Consider the following 23,029-nt stretch of genomic DNA (forward strand, 5'->3'; position numbering starts at 1 on the left):
TGTGTACATAATAAATAAATAAATAAATAAATAAATAAATAAATAAATATTTAAAAAAAAAAAAAAAGAACACAATGCCCACTTGGGAGGCAGAGGTAGACAGATCTCTGTGAGTTCGTGGCCAGTCTGATACAGAGCTAGTTCTAGGATAGCCAAGGCTACATAAAGAGACCTGTCTTGAAAAACCAAAAATCAGCTGTAGGGAAATAAGGCCTACAAGGCCTAGAGATGAGCCAACCTGCAGCCTGCTTGAGAGCCTAACAACAGTTGCTGTCAGAGGTCCTGATCATGCCTAGCCAATGAAGGGTGACCACACGATGTCGATGGATCAGAATGCAGGCTGGGTGCTGGGAGGAAGGTATATAAGGCTCTCCCCACTGCTGAATAAAGGAGTCTGCTGTTTGCCTTTTACCTGACTTCCAGTGTCTGTGTTTTTGACACATGTCTTCTCACCCTCTCCCCGAGTGAGCCTTTAGGACCCAGCAACAAACAACAACAACAACAAAAGAAACATGATGCCCACATTCCCAAGACTTGGAGAGGGTGGCTTTTGATCATTCAGTGGGTTATGGATGTTTGTCATCATTTAGGGGGCTTGGTTGCAAGTTGTTACTGGTCACATTCATGGAAAAAACTAAGGAGAAGAGGTTAGATTCAGGGATCTCTTTTCAAAAAGAAAATAGGGGGATGTGGGAATAACAGAATAAAAGGGTAGATTATTGAATCTACTTTCAAACTAAAAAACAACTATTAATCTCAAATATTTTACATTGGTATGGATTTTCCTATATTTATACAAATTTAAGGTTGTTTTTGTTATAACATACTATAAAATATTGTGAACCTATGTGGTTCATTTAAAATTGTAATGTAAAGTTCTAGTCTTTGAAAGCTATTACTATAAACTGTTCAGAATAATTAATAAATACAGGTTGGTTAATAGTCATCTATAACAACCATACTTGTAGTCATGTTAGGTATGTTTTCAAGGTAAAATAGAGATATATTTTGGATAGAAAGGCAGTCTTCAAACACTTCAAAGACCTACTGAACAAGGCATTTAAGATGTTTTAATAGCATAAGGCTTTTTATGACAGTGAGGTAAGTCTGCTCCTGGCAGCGCCAATCTACTTTAGAGAAGATGATGGGCATCAAAGAACCTCCATATAGAGTTTGCCTTGCATGTGGCAAAGCCAGCCATTGGGGAACTGTCCTTGCTTCCCTTGACTGCTGACAATATGCTCTCCAAATTGGACAAGCAGGACACAAAAGACCAAATTTTGCCAAGATAAGCTAGGATAGTTCTTCAAAACTCCTGATTCACAAAAAAGTCTGTCAGATATTCTAGGCCTGTAAGTCAAAGATGGATGTCCCAGGGTTGCAGAAGAACCTTGGGTGACGATCCAGATAGCCAGCTCTCCCTGTCACGTCTATAGTTTTGGAAGTTGTTTGCTCTGCATTTCCTGTTTGTTCAGGTAATATTTTATCCTTCTCAGGTCTCTGATGTAATCAAAGACTAGACAGTTATACTTTTTTTGTTACCAAATTCAGAAAAGAAACTTACAAAAGAGGTGTAAAGTATATAAGGTTGCCAGACATAATAGATTAGCTGTTTATCTAAGAAAATGTTTTAAGATCTAAAATGATTTTTTTTTAGGTTGGTAATACAAGCTATGATAGAAAGTGGTTTAGGTATAAAACTTTGATAGGATAGACAATAGTTTCTTCAAATTTGCCAAATACAAATGGACTGGACATTGTGAATGTAATTCTTACCTGATAATTGTTCTACTGAATATAGCTTTACTGCGTTAGGGTTAATACCTTTCCTTTTTATTTAGACAAAAAGAGGGAAATGTTGTGAGATAATCTTTTTGTACACAATGAAGGCAAGGTACCTTCTAATTGGTTTAATAAAAGAGCCCTATGGCCGATAGACAGGCAGGAGAGAACAGGCAGGATTGTTGGCTAGAGAAGAACAACTCAGGATTAGAATCTAGGTGCACAAGAGATGTCAGCAAGACACGGAGGGAGATGGACATACAGAATTGAGGAGAGACAGAACTTACATTAATAGAAAACAGAAATTATAAGAGCTAATTGGGAATAAGTCTAAGCTAAAGGCCAAGCTTTCATAATAAGTCTCCATGTCATTATTTAGGGGCTGGCAGTCCAAAGAAATTCAACGAGAAAGTCCAATTACACATGCAATCTTAACAACCTGAGTTTAATCACTGGAACCCATGTAAAAAGCCAATGCAGTGCTACACATCTGCAATCCCAGCACTCCCATAGAGAGATAAGAGGCAGAGACGGGAGAATCGCCTGGAAATTCTCAGTGCAATTCTTTTGTTATATTGACTATTTTCTCTTTATAATCTTGGCCTCAAGTATGAAATATCCCTCCTCCCAGTAGAGTCCTCTGTATGCTGTGCTGGGTTATACCCAGGACTTTACATACTAGACAAATGTTCTACTAACTGAGCTCTAGCCCTAGCTCCTCAGACATTCCTTTGAGGATTGTTTTCCTTGAGTTTGTGTTTTTGTCGTTTGCATATGTGTATGTGTGTGAGCGCATATGTGCCATGGAATACATGTGAAGGTTAGAGTACAACTTTGGGGATATGGAAGGCATGGCCTTGGCCTAGAATACTTAGAATTTTGGCAGGAAGAGAGGACATACAAACCAAGCTCATATACATAGAAAATGACATGGAAAATATCAAAGGTATTTATCAAACACAGAGGACATAGTAGCTCACACACACCCATAAATAATCTTTTTAAAAAGTATTAACAAGCCAGTGGGGTAGTATACATCTTTGATTCTAGTACTTAGGAGGTAAAGGTAAGAGAAGCAAAAGCTCAAGGTTATTCTCAGTTACACAAGTTCAAGGTCTGATGGGGAAACTATCAACTGATAGTTTTAAGCAAACACATCGAGTTAGAGTGTGGCCACCTAGAGCCCAGGTAGAAAAACCTGGGGCTGCAGGTGAGCGCTCTCTCTACTGGATTTCGGAACTCCATTCTTATAGTGTAAGTTTCCCCTCTTTAACCATTAAAGTATTCCTGTTATTCTTGAGCTAGCCTGGTTACTTATCATACTGACCTAATTTGCGACAATTGGCACCCACCTGTCTCAAAAAACAAACTGAAAACAAAAACTAAAATAGGTAGGTAGTTGAAATGGCAGGTTTTGCTTTTGTTTGTTTGCTTGTTTGAAGACAGGGTCTTAATTTATAACCCAGGATGACCTCAAATTCACAATACAGCCTAGGATAGCCTCGAACTTGCTGTGGCCCCCTTCCCTTGGTCTCCCAGGGTACTGAGGTTACAGTCGTGCACCAGCACACCTACCTAGCAGCTGGTATTGAATGAGCACTTGCTGTATATTAAATTGCACTGAAACCTTTATGGGATTATCTACTTGATTACTCAGAAGTCATTGGAAGTAGGTGCTCATACATTCCTATTACAAAACACAAACAGATTTGGAAAAGCTAATTATCTTGTCCAGTTTGGAAAATAATCAGTGAAAGTGAAACTCATGCAGGCCCACCTGACTCCAGAATAACAAATTTAAGGTCACCCCTATCCTGAGAGCATCAGCATCGTCTGCTAAGTATACTTACAAGCAAGTCAAGAACAAAGTACTTCTCCTTTCAGTGTATTCTATTCTTGACCATCCATGTCCTGAACTGGGAAAGCTAATGAGATTCTTTTTCAGTCACTGCCTTTTAACTTACCCACTCACAGTCGATTCCAAGTACTGGAAAATCTGCCAACTCTCTTCGAAGGAAGGGCTGGATTTGATTCCACTCTGCCTCCTGAGATACTGTCACCACCTCTGCCTGGAGTATCCTCTCTTCCCATGAGGTTCTTGGCATTCTCAGGTCCCCAAAGGGTAGCTGCGCAGCTTCTGGAGGGGGCCACTCCCTCCTACCAAGCACTTGCTGTTGCTGCTGCTGTTGTTGCTGTGGTTGCTGCTGCTGCTGCTGCTGTGCCACTCTGCTTGTCTTTCTCCATCTGCGCTGGATGCCTTTCCACAGTACAAATCCCCCCATGGCCACACCCAGAAGGGTGGTCACTGTCAAAGCCACTAAATTCTGTCTAGACATCTTCAACCTTTCACTAATCCCACAACCTGCAAAACAAATGTCAAAAATATGCTTACATATAAAATACACACTTAAGTACAAACAAGTTTCCCCCTAAAGTTTAAATCTCTGTACCCACAAACTGAAAAAACTGATACAAATTTGATACAGAACAGTTAGTATTGTAATTTTTCCATTTTTATACTTTTATTTTTTGAGACAGGGTCTCATGTAGCCCAGATTTACTTAAACTTATATAACTAGGGATGACCCTGAAATCCAGATCCTCCTTTAAGCGCTGAAATTATGAGTGTGTACCACCAGAGCTGGCTCATCTTTATACTTGTTTATCCCATTTCTATTTCCACCCTTGCTTCCACAAATTCACCTGCGCTCTGCCAATTGCTTTAGACTCTCTTAATGATACAAAATGGAATCAAGAGTAAAGGTTGGCAAGACTGCTCATCGGGTATAAGGGCACTTGTTGGCAAGACTGATGACCTAAGTTCAATTCCTCAGACCTACATAGTGAAAGGGGAACTGACTTCCAAAAGTCTTCCCTCTCTCTGTCTCTCTGTCTCTGACACACAAGAAAGAAAGAAAGAAAGAAAGAAAGAAAGAAAGAAAGAAAGAAAGAAAGAAAGAAAGAAAGACCTAAGAAGAGGACAGATACTCCTTAAGTTTGTAATTATGACAGATGCAGGGCCCAAGTTCATAACATTCTCATTAAAAAGAAAATCCAGAGCCAAGGACCTAAATTAAGACTGGTTCAGAATTGGGGAATTCTGTTAAAGTAGCATCACCATGGAAGTGATATACAGAGTCCATGTGCTTCTAACACAGAAAACATGTAGAGCTTCTGGGGAAGACCAGTGGCTGGAATCAAAACAAAACTTGAACGAAGGACAGGAAAAATAGAAGCTGGGCGTGACAGCACACACCTGTTATCCCAGAAATATTAAGAATGAGACAGAACAGCAAGTTTGAAGCTAGCCTGAGTTACCTACCAAATTCCAGACCAGCTTGATTCATAGAGAGAGATTCTGTCTCAATACATACATACACACACACATACATAGTTGCTAAGGGTGTTGTGGAATATTATTTTAAGATGTGTTATATTTGTTTATGTTGTGAAACATTTGTTTAATGATGCAAAGGTGTGTTGCCTTCTTTTATGTTGCATTTGTTTAACTCTATGAAGCTGTGTTACTTAGCCTGCCTAAAATACCTGATTGGTCTAATAAAGAGCTGACCAATATCTAGGCACGAGAATGGATAGGCAGGGCTTGCAGGCAGAGAGAATAAATAAGAGGAGAAATCTAGAAAGAGAAGATCGGTGAGGAGTGAGAAAAAGGAGAGGAAGACATCAGGGGCCAGCCACCCAGCTACACAGCAAGCTACACAGTAAGAAGTAAAGAAAGGTATATAGAATAGAAAAAGATAAAAGCCCAGAGGCAAAAGATAGATGGGATAATTTTGTTTTGTTTTGTTTGTTTGGTTGGTTTTTATTTTGAGACAGGGTTTCTCTATGTAACAGCCCTAGCTGTCCTGGAACTAACTCTTGTAGTCCAGGCTGGCCTTCAATTCACAGAGATCCGCCTAAGAGATCCACCTACCTCTGCCTCCTGAGTGCTGAAATTAAAGGCATGCACCACCAACGCCCAGCTAGATGGGATAATTTAAGTTAAGAAAATCTGACTAGAAATAAACCAAGCTAAGGCTGGGCATTCATAAGAAAGAATAAGCCTCTGTGTATTTATTTGGGATCTGGGTGGTGGTCTCCCCAAAAGTATTAAGAGCAAAAAAGGAAAAATACCAATTACATAAAAGAGCTGGGATCCCCATTACCTTTCCAAATCTCAAATGACCTAAGGACTCCTCTAAGACCCCATCTTCCACAGGGCACACCATCTCCCAATAGTGCTACACTGGGTTTACTCTTTCATCACGTGAAACTTTGGGAGAGGCCACATCCAAACTTCAGTAGCTGTTTTCTAAAAACATGAATTCAATGTAAGCCAAACTTTTTAAAAACCTTTTTTGATAGGCTGGAGAGATGGTTCAGAGGGTAAGAGCACCGGCTGCTCTTCCACGGGTCCCAAGTTCAATTCCCAGCAACCACATGGTGGCTCACAACCATTTGTAATGAGACCTGGTGCCTTCCTTGCCAGCAGTACATTGTATGCTTAATAAATAAATCTTTAATATATATATACATATATATATATCCTTTTTTGAAAATAAATTGGCTACCAAGACATCCCCAAAAGACCCTGAAGAGCTGGAAAAAATATATGCAAGCCACATATCTGCTAAAGGCATGCATTTAGAATATAAACTCTTACAACTCAATAATAAAAAGACAAATTAACTAATTAAAAACATGATTGCCGGGCGGTGGTGGTGCACGCCTTTAATCCCAGTACTCGGGAGGCAGGCAGATCTCTGGGAGTTCGAGGCCAGCCTGGTCTACAAGAGCTAGTTCCCGGACAGGCACCAAAGCTACAGAGAAACCCTGTCTCGGAAAAAAAAAAAAAAAAAAAAAAAAAATGATTAAGACTATGAATAGAGATATGAAAGACAACTGAGCAATGGCCAAATAGCACATGAAAAGCTCCCCAATATCATTAGCCATCAGGGAAAATGCAAATCAAAACCACAATGATTAATGGATCTCAAAAAGGCAGATAATAAAAACTGGCAATATTGTGGAGAAGTGAGAAACTCTCACACTGTCAGTGGGAATGCCAAATGGCGCGGCTGCTTTGGAAAACAGCCTGGCGGGTCCTCGACAGTTAAGCACAGACACCACAGGCCTCACATTTCCACTACAACCACACAGAAGGGAAATGAACACATGCACAGAAAGCGCAGAGCAGCACTGTCTGTACCAAGCCCAACGTGGATATAAGTCAAAAGCCTCTTAACTGACAGACACATAAAACCGCTTACTACAGGTTGAGTTGAGCTATTCTACCAAAAAGGTATGTTGCAGTTCTACCCTCAGAACCTATGCCGGTGCCCTTGTTAGGAAATAGGGCCTTCCAACATTATCAAGATGAAGTCACAGCAGGTGTCGTGCATGCCTTTAATCCCAGCACTTGGGAGGCAAAAGCAGGTAGATTTCTGTGAGCTCCAGGACAGCCAAAGCTGGAGAAACCCTGTCTCAGAAAGATAAAATGAGGTTATACTGGTGTACAGTGGCCCTTAATCTAGTGTGACTGGTATCCTACAGGAAAAAGAAAAAAAAAAAAAAGACAGAGGGAGACCCAAATGTGAGAGACACATGGGAAAGAAGCCAGAAGATGGAGGTGGGCACTAAAGTCATGCAAATCAAAGAAAGTCAAGGCTCTTTATCACTAGTAGCTAAAAAGCAAGGAAGGATTCTCATCCTCAGCTCCCCACCATGGAGACAGTAAAATCCTCTCTTCTCCTGAACTGTAGAACTAATTTCCATTATTTTAAGCCCTCCAGTTTGTGTGCTCTGTTACTGCAGTCTTAGGGACAGAGAGATGCTCAGTGGTTAAGTGCACTTGTCGCTCTTTCAGATGATCTGAGTTTGACTTCCAGCATCCATATCAGGGTTTACCCCCATAAATCCAACTCCAGGGGATTCAATACATATCCTCTTCTGGTTTTGCAGGCATGTGCATACAATACATACATACACACATACGCACAGAATGTTTTTATGGGATTCCTGAGTATCCAAACAAGTAGGTCGCTGACTCTTGTGTCTTCTCTTGGTCTTTTTCTTCCGTTCGTCTTGTCCAACTTCGTTTTGATGGTTTCGTTTTATCTTATTTTATCTTGTTATATTTTATTATTATCCCTTAGAAGCCTGTTTGTTTTTCAATGAGTGACAGCAAGGGAGTGGATCAGGATGGGAATGGAGGTGGGAGAAATTGGGAGGGACAGAGGGAGTTGAAACCATAATCAGGATATATTATGTGAGGAAAAGAAAATCTATTTTCAATTAAATAAGTAAATAGCACTAGCTGCTTCTCCGGAGAACCTAAATTTGGCTCCTAGCACTCCATCAGGCAGCTCAAACCGTCTGAAACTTCAGCTCCAGAAGATCAACGCTTAAGGCAGAATGCACTCACACAGATACACACAAACAAAAATGAATCTTGACAGGCGTGGTAGAACAAGCTTTTAATCCTAGCACATGGAAGGCAGAGGCCAACAGATACGAGTTCCAGGCTGGCCAGGGCTACACAGCGAAACCCTGTCACCACCACCCACCACCCACTCCAAAAAGTTAATAAAAACAAGAACAGTTTTTGTGTTTCCAAGGAGGTGTTATATAAGGGAATTTGGGTCCAATCATATATCAAAAGCTTATAAAAAGCTTGGGCTGTCTGAATTTTAATGAACAGATGTCAATTTTGAATAAATAAGGCTTAAAGTTCTAGTTCGATCTATCCCGCGGAATGCCGGCAAACGGCCCGGCAGCGAAGTGCGCCGGCAGGTACCCGGGTGGGGCGCGTCCCCAACGCCGGGGGGAACGGCGGTGGGGGCTGCTTTTTAACTGACTGGGTCAGGAAGCCTCGAAGGGTGGATGGAGGTTCCGGACGAGAAGCCGGGCGGATGGAAAGGGGCGGCCCGGGAAGGCTTAGGGACCAATGGCGGGGTGAGTCCTCCCCGAACCCGAGGGCTCAACCGCCCACACCGAGTGAAGGAGCAGGAGGCCGCGCCTCAGGGCGGGGAGAGGGGCAGGACCAACAACGCCCGGGGACCTCGGAGCCCAACAGTCGCCCACGCGCAAAGTGCCGCCTCCAGCATCACGAGCCTCTCGCGCCACACTGGAAACCCCTCTCCCGGCACAGGGTCCCAGAGGACACTTGGCCAACCCGAGTCTCGCTTACCTGCGGCCTCCAGCCTCGCCCGGACACCTGCGGCACCTCACGCTGACAGCCTGGAACCCCCCGAGGCGGCCTGGCCGCACCCACCCGGATGCATAAATGCCATAGCCACTTCCGGCCGAGTGGCCGGCCAGGAGGATGTAATCCCCCACCATGGCGTGTGCCTATGGGCCGCGCCATTTTGTACGGAAGCCTGTAGGGCCGCCGTTTCCGCCCCAGGTTCTCTGTTAGAGGACAGGTTCCAGTTGCAAAGATTTAATTTCTTTAGAAAAGTGGTGCCTTTCTGAGATGGCGCTTTTGTCTTTTGGTTTTGAAGGAAGAAGCCTACTGAATTTTCACAAATTCAATATAAGACGTAATTTTTCTCATTTACCTTGGGTACTCTTTTTCTACTACATTAATTTTCTTATATTCGGGCTGGAAAATAAGAAAGCTGTTTAAGGAATATGCTCTTCATTAAAATTATATATTATCTTATGGCCATTAATAATTTATACCATCTCTTTCTTTTTTCTTTAATGTGGTTTGCTTCCATGCATACCTGTCCACCACATGCGTGCCTGAAGAGGCCAGAAGAGGGTGTTGAATCTATCCCCCAGAACTGGAGTTATAGAAGGTTGTGAGCCACTGTGTGGGGGCTGGTAATCCAGCCTGGGTCATCTGGAAGAGCAGCCAGTGCTCATAACTGCTAAGCCATCTCTCCTGTCCCGTCCCTTATATCCTTGTTTAGAACAACCACAATATTGTCTGTATATGAAGCCATTCTTGTAGGATTGATGGGTTTTTTTTTGGGGGGGGAGGGAGGTCTTGTGTACCATACTCTGGCCTCCAATTCTCAATATATAACCTTGAATTCTTGATCCTCCAGCTTCCACGTCCCAAGTGCTAGTCCAGGCAGGCATGTGCTATTGCACCCTGTTTATGCAGGGGTGGGGATGAAACCTAGGCCACGGTGGTGAATTTGAGGCCAGCCTGAGTTATAGGAGATCATATCTCAAGAAGGAGGAAGAATTGCTTCTATAAACTTTAATGTTTTCTGTCCACTAAAGAAGCTGTGGAGCTAATTGGAAACATGCACACACAAAATGCTAGAAGTGAGAAAGAATATCTTCTTTTGAAGATGGGAATTTTGGAAAAATGTCTATAATAATCTTAGACTTCACAAAGTTCTTAGACTGGTGGTGATACTCTTACCCACTACAGAAAGGCACAACTCACTGACCAACCATGGGCTGAATCAGCACTCCTTTTGTTTTTTGAGGGAATCACTCAGGGATGGAGACAAAGATGTGTGAGTAAGGACACAAGAATATCCAAGGCTCTGCATGAGGTGATGTGACACCTGTCTATAATCCCAGCACTTGGGAGGAGTAGGTGTGTAAGCACTGCAGCTCAGATGGAAAGGGGATCCTGGCAATCGGGAGCCAAGGAATACCACAGGTCACAGTAAGCACAGCAGCTTACAGCCCTGCTCCAGGGAATGGTTTTCCTAATGTAACAGCTCTACTCCAGCAGGGGAGGGTTTCCCCGGGGAAGTTCTTCTCCGGTCCTGGAGTGTAACAACTCTGCCAGTGAAATGGTATAGCCCTGCTCTGCTCTGCTCTGGCAAAAGTTGTTACTTCTCTCCTCCGAAGCTCCTGCTCCATTCCAGGGAAGGAAGGTCTCACCAAACCTCATTCAAGAGTTTCATTGGGAGGAAAGAATCCAGGAAAGTGGCTGCCTCTGCCAGAGTGGAAAAGGCAGCAACAAGGGGCTGGAGAGATGGCTCAGAGGTTAAGAACACTGACTGTTCTTCCAGAGGTCCTGAGTTCAATTCCCAGCAACCACATGGTGGTTCATAACCATCTGTAATGATATCTGGTGCCCTCTTCTGGCATACAGGTATATATGGAGGCCAAATATTGTGTACATACTAAATAAATCTTTTAAAAGAAAGAAAATAAAAAAGGCAGCAAAAAACTGAACAAGTGCAGGCCTTATAGGGCCTCTTAGGGGTGGAGTTTTTCCAGGGAGAAGATTTTTAGGGTGGGAATTGGTCAGTTTTCAGTCCCTTGAGCTCAGATAGGTTAGCTCTTGCACTCAGGGAATTAATTGGTAGCTTTTCTAAAAACTTCAGGGATTGGTTGGTTTTCTGCTTAGTTGGTCAGGGCAGATTTGAGTCTGGTTTCCAGACCAAAGTGTGTTTCTTTCATTTGGCCTTTTTTAGCCTTTTGACTTTAATTTCAGGGCCAAGGCATATTTCTTTCATTGGCTTTGATTTTAGGGCCAAAGTGTATTTCTTTGGCACTGGTTTCAGGGTCAGGGTGTGTTTCTTTCGTTCTGGGTTCAGGACTAACGTATTTCTTTCACTGACTTGGGTCTCAGAGCCAGGTGGATTTATTTCACTGGCTCTGGTTTCAGGGCCGGTGGGGGTGGGGGTGTGATGAAGATACGTCTTTGACTGGCCCTTTTACCCTACAAAGAAGACACCTGAAGATCAGCAGTTGAAGGCCATTTGCTGTACTAATAGTGAATTTGAGACCAGTTTGGCCTATTACAGACTTTGTTTTAAAAAAGGTAAGTAGTGGAGCTAGAGAGATGGCTCAGCCGTTAAGAACACTGGCTGTTCTTCCAAAGGACCTGGTTCAATTCCTAGTACCCACATGGCAGCTCACAACTGTCTGTAACTCCAGTTCCAGAGGATCCCATGGCCTTTCTGATCTCCTTGAGCACCAGATATACATGTGGTTCACAGACATACATGAAGACAAACAACCATATGCATAATGTAATAAATAAAAGGAAAATATTCTTTTGAAAAAAAGGGAAGGAGGTAGAAAGGGTAAGAAAGGAAGGAAGACAGACTCAGCAAAGAATCAGCAAGTCTAAACTTCTTGGGAGGAGAGTGTATCTATAGAAGAGAGATATTAGGGAAAAGAGAAAAGTTGAAGGTGTTTGGTCTGCCAGAGACAAAGTTCAGTAAAGTCTCAGTCATCCTGTACTGATTTTGTCCCAGTGGAATCTTTGGAGGAGTTTAAATAGATACAGAATTCTGAATCTAGCTTTGCAAGAAAACAACACAAGGCCATTTCTAGATCTGCTGGAGCTAGAGGGTGAAGAGTAGACAGATGACATGTAAGTCACAGAAGAAACACACAGCAAGAGACTCAGCTGAAGGTGCTTGATTGAAGCTGGGTGTCAGGTTGCAAGTCAGCTGCCTGTAATAAGAAAGAAGACCAGGAGTTCAGCCATCCTCAGGTATATGTGAGAGACCCTGTCTAAAACACACACACAGAGATAGAGAGGGAGAATAAGGAAGAGGGAAGGAGGGAGGGAGGGTAGGGAGAAGGGAAAACCACACACAATTCCATTTCTTTCTGAAACAATTGTTAATGCTCCTTAAAGGACAAGCGTGGTACATACCCTTAATCCCAGCTGTGGGGAGGCTGAAGCAGGAGTTTTTAAAAAGAGCTACTCTGGTTTATATATCAAGTTCCAGACCAGCCAGTATGACATAAACACAACCCTATCCCAACCATGCCCCATAAAGTGCATTAAACACATAAAGCTTCAAGGTAGGGGACTGGAGAGATGACTCAGTAGCATTTGTTAGGAGCATTTGTTACTCCTACAGAGGATCCTGGTTCAATTTTTAGCACGCACATGGGAGTTCATAAACATGAAACTCTAGTGCCAACAATCTTTTCTGACCAGCAAGCTCCAGCCCGGTGATTTTCTTGTCTCAGCCTCCCAGTGTTGGAGTCACAGGCGAAGTGTAGGCCAGTGATGGATATTTGAATTCAAGTCTTCGTGTTTTCAAGTCGAGTACTCTTTACCCCCTGAGCCACCTCTTCAGCCCAGGGGTCATTGTGAAGCGGAAGCTGCAGCCCAAAGAGTACTTGAAAGTACAAAACTCCTCTTCCCCTCCCTCCATTTATTGGGTTCTATGGGACCTATACTTTCCTTTGTGCTGTTGAAAAGTTCTGAAGCCTTACGGGTTACTGGAAAACTGAGATAAATACAAATAGTTATTTTCAGACAGTCAAATAAGTTCCCTTTGGTGGGTTTCCGATGATGTTCCTCTCCCCACTGTGCAATAGACCAGTTTTGTACCAATAAAAGGAAATTGATTTCCTATCTGGGGCTGTAGTGGTCCAGTAGAATCCTTGCTTCCCTCAGATGATGCCCTAGCTGCAATCCCCATGGTGCCAAAGGGAAGTGGGGGATGGATGGGGGAGGGGAAAGGAAATGAAAAGGGAAGACGAGGAAATTTTATTTTAGCATTGCTGAATGGTTTATATATTTGTCTGGCCTATGCATGCTCCTTTGAACTCACTGTAACATTATCTCCGGGTTCTCTCGTTCAGTAGTGAGTTAAATAAGAATCGTTGAGCCATATTCATCTCATGTGCGCATGAGAGTCAGGATTTTACCCTTTAAAATTTCTTCTCTCTTTAATAGGAACAATTTAAATATTCCCTTTGGTAGAGTTTATTTATTTTCTAACCATAAGTAGGACTTTTTATTTATCACTCTAAAAATCTGAATTTTAGGGCTGGAGAGATGACTCAGTGGTTGCTCCTCCAGCACTCACACTCATGTGCACATACCCACACATACATATATAAAACTTAAAAATAAATCTTTTAAAAATAATAAATATCAAAATCTGAATTTTAAACAGATTTTTGGACTAGTGTTACAGCTCATTTAACTTCAGCACCTGGGACTGGAGAGCTAACTCAGTGGCTGAGAGCACTGGCCATTCTGCAGATGGTCCAGATTCACTGCCCAGCACCCATGCTGCCTCTGAGATCTAACTCCAGCTTCTGGGATTCCAACGCCCTCTTCTGCCCCCTGCTGGTACAGCATGCATGCGCATATGTGCTTGCGGACAGAACACTCAAACACGTAAGATGAAAATAAATAAACCTTAGAAACCCCCGAAGCTCTAGCACCATCCCATCACTGGCAGCTTTTCCGGAATTACCCGGAGTTTTCTCCATTCAAACCTGGGCATCTTTCGCAATTGCTTGTCTAGTAACAACAGTGAGGACCCATCTGGCAAACCTCTTCCGTCTTCCCCAGTGCTGTCCGCAGGCAGTTTATTAGCTACTTCTCTGAAGTCGTTTGCTCCCCTGGGATTATGATTTCCATCATCTTCTGGATCTGGCAGATCTGCTGTTGCTGGAGGGGGTCTCAAGTATACGGCGTTGTTTGTTTTTAGTAAAAACCAACACAGAACAGATGAAGTAAAAAAAATGTCAATTGTCTTGACATCCACAAGAGAGTCAATTCTGGGCTGCTAATTTCTGATCATGGAATACATTTTGTCTAGGCAGCACATTTAAGATTCATGCCATGGAAGCCAATCAGATGGTTTGTGTCCTGAACAAGCTCAGGAATTAGCTCTACTTTTCTTTTTCTATTTCTAAAAAAGTTTTATTTGGCCAGGCAGTAGTGGCCCACATCTTTAGTCCCAGCATTCATGAGGCAGAGGCAGGCGCATCTCTGAGTTCCAGGCCAGTCTATAAGAGCAAGATCCAGGATGGCCAGGGTTACACAGAGAAACCTTGTCTTGAGAAAAACAAACAAACAAACAAACAAAAAAGAGTTGTTTTTGTATATGGGTGTTTTTTTTTCTGCATTTATATCTGCACACCAAAAGAGGGCATCCAACAGTTGTGAGCCACTATGTGGGTGCTGAGAATTGAACTCAGGACTTTGGAAGAGCAGCCAGTGCTCTTAACTGCTGAACCATCTCTCCAGGTCCAGCTTGAATTTTCTAAATGCAGCTTCATTATTCCGTACCTCCAGAAGGCTTACCCCAAACACACAATCTCTGAAGCTATCAGACTGAATTTTGGTGTTTTTCCTCCTTGGGATGAGTGTTTTGTTCTTTTTTTCTTCTTCAGTATTTCTAATATCAAACTCAGCCGGCACTTTCATAGTGCAGCAGTCTTTCTGGGGTTGAGGAGCCTTACTTAATAGGACACATTCTCAGCCTGTTATCGGCATAAACCAGATAGATCAATGTAAAAGAATAGAGGACTCAGAAAAAAAGTAACAAAGCTCACACTAAGACACACACACAAACACCCACCCACACATACAAAGAGAGCTCACTATCATTTGGGTCAAGAATACCTCCTAAAAGCCCATTTATTGAATGTTTCATCCTCAGCCTGGTGTCAAGGTAGAACCTGTAAGAGGTGGGGCCACCTCAATGAAAGGGATATCGAGAATTCCACCTCTTCCACCCTCCATTCTGAGCTGTAAAACAGACTTATTAGGACACACGTTCTCTGTCATGAGCAACCACCTCACAAAGACACAAAGGCAGTGGATGTGGTAGCCTGAGATTCTGTTACCATAAATTAAAAGAGACTTTTCTGTTTATTTTTAATATGAAAATCACTTTATTGTAATGAAATCACAAATGTAAATGTCACACAACCAGACAAACATAGCCATTTAAATAAACACTTGCCCTGACCTGAACTCTGTCCATCTCAGTGAATGTCTATAGAGTTCTAGAGGCCGCTCTAAAGCCAAGGAGCTTCGCTTAGGGTTTTACACTTTCCCTGTCAATTACACATCTGTGAACTTATCCAACACACACACACACACACACATACACAGAGAGAGAGAGAGAGAGAGAGAGAGAGAGAGAGAGAGAGAGAGAAACAGAGAGAGAGGACAGAGTTAAAGCTAGAAAAACAATTAGGTTTACATTCTCTTTCACAACTCCCGTCTTTTACCTGCATTGTCCTTCATCACCTAATGGTAGCCCTCCTGGCTCTCTTTTCCAAATCCTGTGTTAGCACACGTTAGTTTACACACACATAATATAATGTTAGTTTACACATATAGGTATACATTATAAGCTAAGTGAAAAATAGGGCACTTTAGGTGGAGTTTCTTTGTGTTCCAGCAGCCAGTCCTAAATAACTATACAGACACTTAAAATTTTATAAATGTTCAGCTGATAGCTCAGGCTTATTACTAATTCTTTTTTTTTTTTTTTTTTTGGTTTTTCGAGACAAACCTCTACAGAGGGTTTCTCTGTAGCTTTGGAGCCTGTCTTGGAATTAGCTATTGTAGATCAGGCTGGCCTCAAACTCATCAAAATCTGCCTCCCTCTGCCTTCTGAGTGCTAGGATTAAAGGCATATGTGCCATCACCACCCAGCTCACTTTACACCTCTTTTGTGAGTTTCTTTTCTGAATTTGGTAACAAAGATAACTATAACTATATAGTCTTCAACTCCATCAGAGACACAAGAATAATATATTACCTAAGTAAACAGGAAGTGCACAACAAACAACTTCCAAAACTAGAGAAATAATAGAAACAGCTGACTGCCTGGACAGTCATCCAAGGTTCCTCTGAAATATTGGACCATCTAGCTTTGGCCTATGGGGCTAGAATATCTGACAGAATTTTCTGTAAAGCAAGAATTTTGAAGGAGTGTTATGCCATGCCTTGTCTTGGCAAAGTTTGACAGTTGCTTTCTTTTGCATTCTGCTGGTCCAGTTTGGATAGTATACTCTCACCAAATGAGACAAGGGCAGTTTTTTTTCCCAAATGGCTAGCTTTTGCCATAAAGAAAGCAAACTACATATAGAGGTTCTTTGATATCCATCATCTTCTTTTGAAGTAAATTGGTGCTGTCAGGAGCAGATGTGTCTCACTATCATGAGAAGCCTTAGATTGCTAAACATATTAAATGTCATATTCTGTAGGTCTTTGAAGTGTTTGAAGATCATCTAAATATTTCTGCTTAACCTTGAAAATATACCTAATATGATTACAAGTTTGATTACTATACATGACTATTAACCTATTTCTTAATTATACATGTTTTTAAAAAGCTGCATAAGCATAATACCCAAAAAAGTAGAAACATATATACAGCATAACAAAACTAACTTTACAATTGTATCAATAAATCAAAATCCATACCAATGTAAAATATTTTATATTAATAGTTTCTTTTTGGATTAAAATGAATTCAATAATATACCCTTTTTTCTTGTCATTTTTATATCATATTCCCCCTTTTTCCTTTAGAAAGAGATTTTTTATTTTTTTATTATTTTTATTTGTCTCAGCAGTTACCTGCGCGCGCACACACACACACACACACACACACACACACACACTTTAAAAAGAGGAAATCCAATTCCCATATCATAATTAGGATCAATTGCCCCATTAGCCAAAGATTTTCTCCTTGTTCAGAGCCTGAGAAGCCCAAACTTGCTAGGTAGCATCTCAATTTTTTATTCAAGGGAACTGTTGTGTTTCAAGGCGGCAGAGCCTGCCCTGGAACTAGCTCTTGTAGACCAGGCTGGCCTCGAACTCACAGAGATCCGCCTGTCTCTGCCTCCCAGAATGTTGGGATTAAGGGCGTGTGCCACTTAATTGTTTAACTCCTCTGTTTAGCTTTTTTTCCTGGTTGTGACTAATAACAACTTGTAACCAACCCCTTTTAAATGATGACAAAAGTGCACAACCAATCTTTTGGGAATGTGGGTGCTGTTTTTCTAGGGTGCTTCCTGTTGTCTAGGGGTACTGGCACCTTTGAGGGATCCTGAGAAAAAATAGGGTAAGTCTTGGCTGAAGTATTTTGCGAGGTTGGACCATCTCAGCAGCCCTGAAGCTGTTTTAGATACAGAACTCTGAAGAAACTGTAGAAGAGGCATTTGAAGATGCTGGATCATCTGGGTCATCCATTTTCAGTGGTATCTGGTCTCCTTGTTTTGAAAACACATTAACTTCTAAAGTAACATACATTTTTGTGTGACTACAAGTATAGACTGTGTGTTGTACACAAGTTAGCCAAAGATGATTTTTTGTTTTATGTTTGAGCAGGTAAAATATGTTTTGTATTTTTTCTAGGTTTATTTATTTATGTCTGTAGTCAAGATTTTCAGAGGGTCTTCCCCAGTCAAACCTGATCCATATTAACCTGAAATGAATCCATTGCCTCTAATTTCCTGTGGGAAATAAAAGCATACTCTCAAAGCAGCACACCTTTTGACTTCAATTTTGAAGTTGAGATATTTTAGAAATTTATAGGTTGGTTTAATCTAGTACCTTCCACAATCCAATGTGTCTTAGTAGCTATTGCTAGCTCATCAGCTGTCAAAAAATTCAAAGACAACACAATAACATATAGGATCCAGACTCTCTGTGTATTTCCTATCTTTCCATGACTCATTATCTTTTATTACTGTTATGCCCAGTTCACGGACTTCCCCCAGAACCAACTGGGAGACCAAGTCCTGTATGTAAAAGCAAAGAGCCTTTATTCTTTTTTAAAAATTTTTATTGATTTGTATTGAGCTCTACATTTTCTCTGCTCCCTTCCCTACCTCTCCCCGCCCCTTCAGCCCTCCCTCAAGGTTCTCATGCTCCCAGGATATCTTGTCTTTTTCTACTTTTCCAAGAGCCCGTATTCTTACACAAATTTGCAAACTTGGACTCGTTGTGTGTTCAACGTATTGGAGTGATTGGAGAGCCCCAAGCTCAGTTAGGGTTGGGTTTTTATAGTAGCACAGGTGAAGGTGAAGGATTTCTAAGGTTCAGGACCCCTGATTGGCTGACATTTATCTAGGGGTATCCTGGTGAAAAGCAATGGGTGTGTTCTGGCAGGTGCTCCTATCTACAATGGTTGGAAAATTAGGAATTTCCTTTGGATGGTCTGTTCCTAGGTGGTGCCTGGGTGGTCTCAGTTTGTGGTCTTTCTTCGAACCAGATATTGACTTAAGACAAACTCCCGAGACTCAGGCCTCTATTGAGCTTATCATGGCTAGGTCCTACAATTACTTTATTCCTTTTTAAGGACTTTCTTATTTTTAAATTATGAAAATCTATGGCTGTATGTATCCTGTTGCTTTTCTTCGAAGTTTATGCATATTTTAAACACACTGTAGCATGTTTAGAGTTTTTTTCCCATCTAGATCTGTCTTTACTGAGTATTTGTATTGTTCTTTGATCACATGAGGTGAATCTTAAACTGCTATGTCAGCCACCAGCACTGCTCAGTTTAGTGAATGGCACTAACACATGGTGGCTGGCTCCATGCTATAGGCAGCTGCCAGGTGATGTGTCTCTATACTGCAGGCAGCATGAGAGATACAAGACTAGGAAGGTGTGTTTGACTCCATTTTTGCTATCTTTAACCTTTTTAAAGCTTCCTCAGGTCTTGTCTAGATGTAGGTGCTAGACATTTGGGTGCCATGTGTAGATAGAGTTTCTCTGTGTCCTAGCAGCTGCTCCCAAATAACCACTTGGAGACTTAATATTAATTTAAATGTTTGGCTGATAGCTCAGGCTTGTTACTACCTCTTACATTTTAAATTAACCCATATTTCTTATCTAAGATCTGCTACATGGCTTGGTACCTTTTCTCAGTATGGTAAGTTCATCTCCTTCTCTCTGTGTCTCCTTGCTACTCCCCAGACTCCTCCTCCTTTTTCCCAGAATTCTCTCAGTCTGCTTCTCCCTTCTAACCTTATCTTGCTCAGCAGTCAGCTTCTTTATTAGACCAATCACAATGACATATATCTACACAGTATAAAGAAATATTTCCCAGGCACTGATTGACAGTGTAACACTGAAGCTTGGAATTAGGGTATTATTAGGTCAATTCAGAGTTAAGATTCAGTGATGACCAAATCTCTTCACAAACTTCCAGTGCCAATGTAAGGGGCTTTTCTCTTCTCACAGAGGCACTGAAACTATCCCCAGCACTGAATGGGGGAAATTCCCAGCTTTATAAAATACTTAAATTCATGCCAGGCAGTGGCCATACACACCTTTAGTCCTAGCACTCGGGGAGCAGAGGCAGGCCATTTTGGTGTCTTGTCATAAGTTTTCTTTTTTGTTTTTTTTTTTTAAGGTTTATTTATTTATTATGTATACAGTGTTCTGCCTACATGCCAGAAGAAGGCACCAGAACCCACTATATATGGTTGTGAGTCAATATGTGGTTGTTGGGAACTGAACTCAGGACCTCTGGAAGTTAGTGCTCTTAACCTCTGAGATGGCTCTCCAGCCAGAGACATAATGTTGTTTTGTTTTGTTTTTGTTTTTCAAGACAGGGCTTCTCTGTAGTTTTGGCACCTGTTCTGGAACTAGCTCTTGTAGATGAGGCAGGCTTCGAACTCACAGAGATTAGCCTGCCTCTGCCTCCTGAGTGCTGGGATTAAAGGTGTGCGCCACCACTGCCCCGCGACATAACAGTTTTATAGCAACAATGGAACCTGGTGCTCCCTGAGTAGTATTTTTGGGGTACCAAGAAGTGGTGTTACTTTTTGTAGGAATATAAATCTTACATAGTAGGATTTTTCTTTCGTAGAAGATTTTATTTTTTAACTATGTGTGTTTGTATGTGGGTACGTAAGTGCACATGATGTTAGTGCCCTCAGAGCCTAGAAGAGGGAGCAGGAGTTACAGAAGGTTGAGGACTATTCAAGAGAGGTTCTGTGAACAGAACTTGAGTCCTCTGCAAGAATAGTGTATGTTCTTAACCTCTGAGCCACCTCTTCAGCTCCCTCCCTTCCGCCCCAGCAAGATCTTTACAGTAACAATGGTTCTTAACCTGTGAGTCCTGACCCATTTGGGAGTTGCATGCCAGATATGTATATTCCAATTCACAATAGCAGCAAAATGACAGTTATGAAATAGGAATGCAACGAAATAATTTTATGGTTGGGGGTCATCACAACATGAGGAACTGCATTAAAGGGTTGCTGCATGAGGAAGGTTGAGAACCCCTGCTCTACAGTCATCTACAAGAAGGGATTGGTTTCACCCAGGGATATGTGGGTGTCTCTTGTCAGGGTATTAAGACAGTTGTCAGAATCGAGAAATAACTCGTGCTTTCACAAAAAGTCAAGCATTAGCGGTCAGCTGGCTTTGTCAATGATAATAAGGCGGCTGTTAGTTGTGCACTACTTTGCAGATACTAAGAAACAATATTTTTAAATTCTGTTCCAATGTAGGCTTGGCATTTTGACAAGTGAGAAAACAACTGCTTTTCAAAAGCTGTTCCAAAGGATATTTTGAAAAATGATATTTAGAAGTATTTCCATTATGGTATGTTTTATTTTTATTTTTTTTAAAAAAAAGCTAGGGTCTCTGAGTGGTCCTGGTTGGTCTGAAATTGACTATGCAGAGTCCACTGGCCCTGAGCTTGTGGCACTCTTCCTCTCTCAGCTTCTGTAGCTCTGGGATTAGAGTTGAAGTCATTTTTCTTTTCGATTAAGTGTATCATCAGGCATGTTGACTCACATCTGTAATCCTGCAATCTACGACACTTCGAGGTCAGCCTGGGTGTCACAGTGACACCCTGTCTCAAGACAAAACCCCAAACTCAAAACAACATATATACCATTATTTCTAAAAGCTCACATATACCTGCATGAAAATAGCCTCATGTAACCTTGTGGAACAGTAATCTTTCAATGACTCCATTTAGAGCTGAGCTGTGGCTTTGCATGCTTGAGGCCTTGGGGTGAATCTCCAGCACCGGAGCAGGATACGGTGGCTTACTCAGTACTCTCCAAAGATCAGTGTGTCAAAGGCTTTGAGGTTGTAGAAACACCGAGAAGTGAGCCCTAAGGGAAGTACAGTGGCTACTTTCTTTTGCTCCAGTCAGGGTATCTATGCGTAGCCCTCATGTCCTGGAACTTTCTCTGTAGACCAGGCTGACCTCGAACTCAGATCTGTTTCTACCTCCTCAGTCCTGGAATTAAAGGTATGTACCATTATGTCCTGGTGACTAAATATGCATTCCTGAACGATTTAAAAAATTGTTTATATAACACGGGTGTGGGGGTGGGGTGCACATGCACACGGGTGGAGGTCAGAGGACAATTTAGTGGAGTCAGTTTCTCCTTTCAACTTTATGTGGCTTTGAGATTTGAACTCCAGTTGTCAAGCTTTCAACCATCAGGAATCGAGTGCCTTACCCACTGCAACTGCTCACCAGCCCAGCATTTTACAGATTTACTTTTTAAGATTTATTTTTAGCCAGGCATAGTGTTGCACACCTTTAATCCCAAAACTCAGAAGGCAGAGGCAGACAGATCTCTGAATTCAAGGCCAGCATGGTTGGTCTACAGAGTGAGTTCCAGGATAGCCAGGCCTACACAGTAAAACCCTGTCTCAAAAGCAACAACAAAGAGATTTATTTTTATGTCAAGTGTAGGAGTGCTTTGTCTGAATGCATTGCCTATGCACCACATGTTGCATTACCCATGGAAGCCAGAAGAAGGCCCTCAAGTTCCTTGAAACTGGAGTTACGGCTGGTTGCCTGCAGCCATGAGGGTGCTGAGAATTGGTCATGGGTCCTCTGCAAGAGCAGCCAGTGCTCTGAACTGCTGAGCCATCTCTCCAGCTCCCAACATTCTTAATGTAGGCAAATAACGTGGTGCTTCACCTCCTCATGTCAATTATTATAGGTAGGGTTAATTTGGCAAATAAAAATTATAGCTTACCCCAGTGAGTTTGAATTTTGAACGAACAATGATTGATTACTTAAAAAGTGTATTGCCAATAGTTCATGGGCATACTAACACTAAAACCCCAACTTACCTGAAAATCATACTGAACTGAATGAATGCCTTTTATTTTCTCTGGCAACCCTATTTATAGAGATGGGAATAATCCAGAGAAGCTGAGGGTATAGTTCAGGGTGGAGGACTTGCCTAGCATGCACTGAATCCTAGATTCAATAAAATCTCTCCAGAAGAGCAGTAGGCTGTGAAGACTGGGTGGTCCTACAGCATTACTCTAGTTGGTCACTGAATAGTTAAGAGAACTTTCCAGCAAAGCCCTAGAACTGAGCTAGCTTGTGACTAAATCCTGAATTATTTTTAGGTTGAGGTTTTTCCAGGGACTGGGGGAAGAGAGTCATATTTAAAGTAGCGGATTAGAGTATGTACTTAAGAAGGGGAAAGAAGGTGTACCTTACACATTGATGGGGTAAAGGCTACTTCAGACACATCATCATGATGCCTCTCTCCCCTACCCTAAGCAAAAATGGCAGGAAAGAATGACGGTTTATTA

At 41.9% G+C, this 23,029-nt stretch overlaps 1 protein-coding gene across 2 annotated transcripts in view; it reads right to left on the bottom strand.

The window, feature by feature from the left end:
• Exd2 (exonuclease 3'-5' domain containing 2) overlaps positions 1–9,210 on the bottom strand; it is a 37,582-nt gene extending 28,372 nt beyond the window's left edge. The window contains exons 1-2 of one of the 2 annotated variants that reach the window (XM_050158639.1): positions 8,972–9,210; positions 3,747–4,144 (exon numbers count right to left, since the gene is read on the bottom strand). In XM_050158639.1, coding sequence (XP_050014596.1) covers positions 3,747–4,118 — 372 coding nt within the window. In that variant the 5' untranslated portion in view covers positions 4,119–4,144; positions 8,972–9,210. The remainder of the gene's footprint in view (positions 1–3,746; positions 4,145–8,971) is intronic. The other variant, XM_050158640.1, reaches the window with a different exon arrangement.
• Between the last annotated feature and the right edge of the window lie 13,819 nt (positions 9,211–23,029).

Source organism: Alexandromys fortis, unplaced genomic scaffold (genome assembly GCF_014885135.2).
Source record: "Alexandromys fortis isolate MF-2015 unplaced genomic scaffold, M_Fortis_MF-2015_v1.1 scaffold_99, whole genome shotgun sequence".
NCBI classification, from domain to species: domain Eukaryota; kingdom Metazoa; phylum Chordata; class Mammalia; order Rodentia; family Cricetidae; genus Alexandromys; species Alexandromys fortis.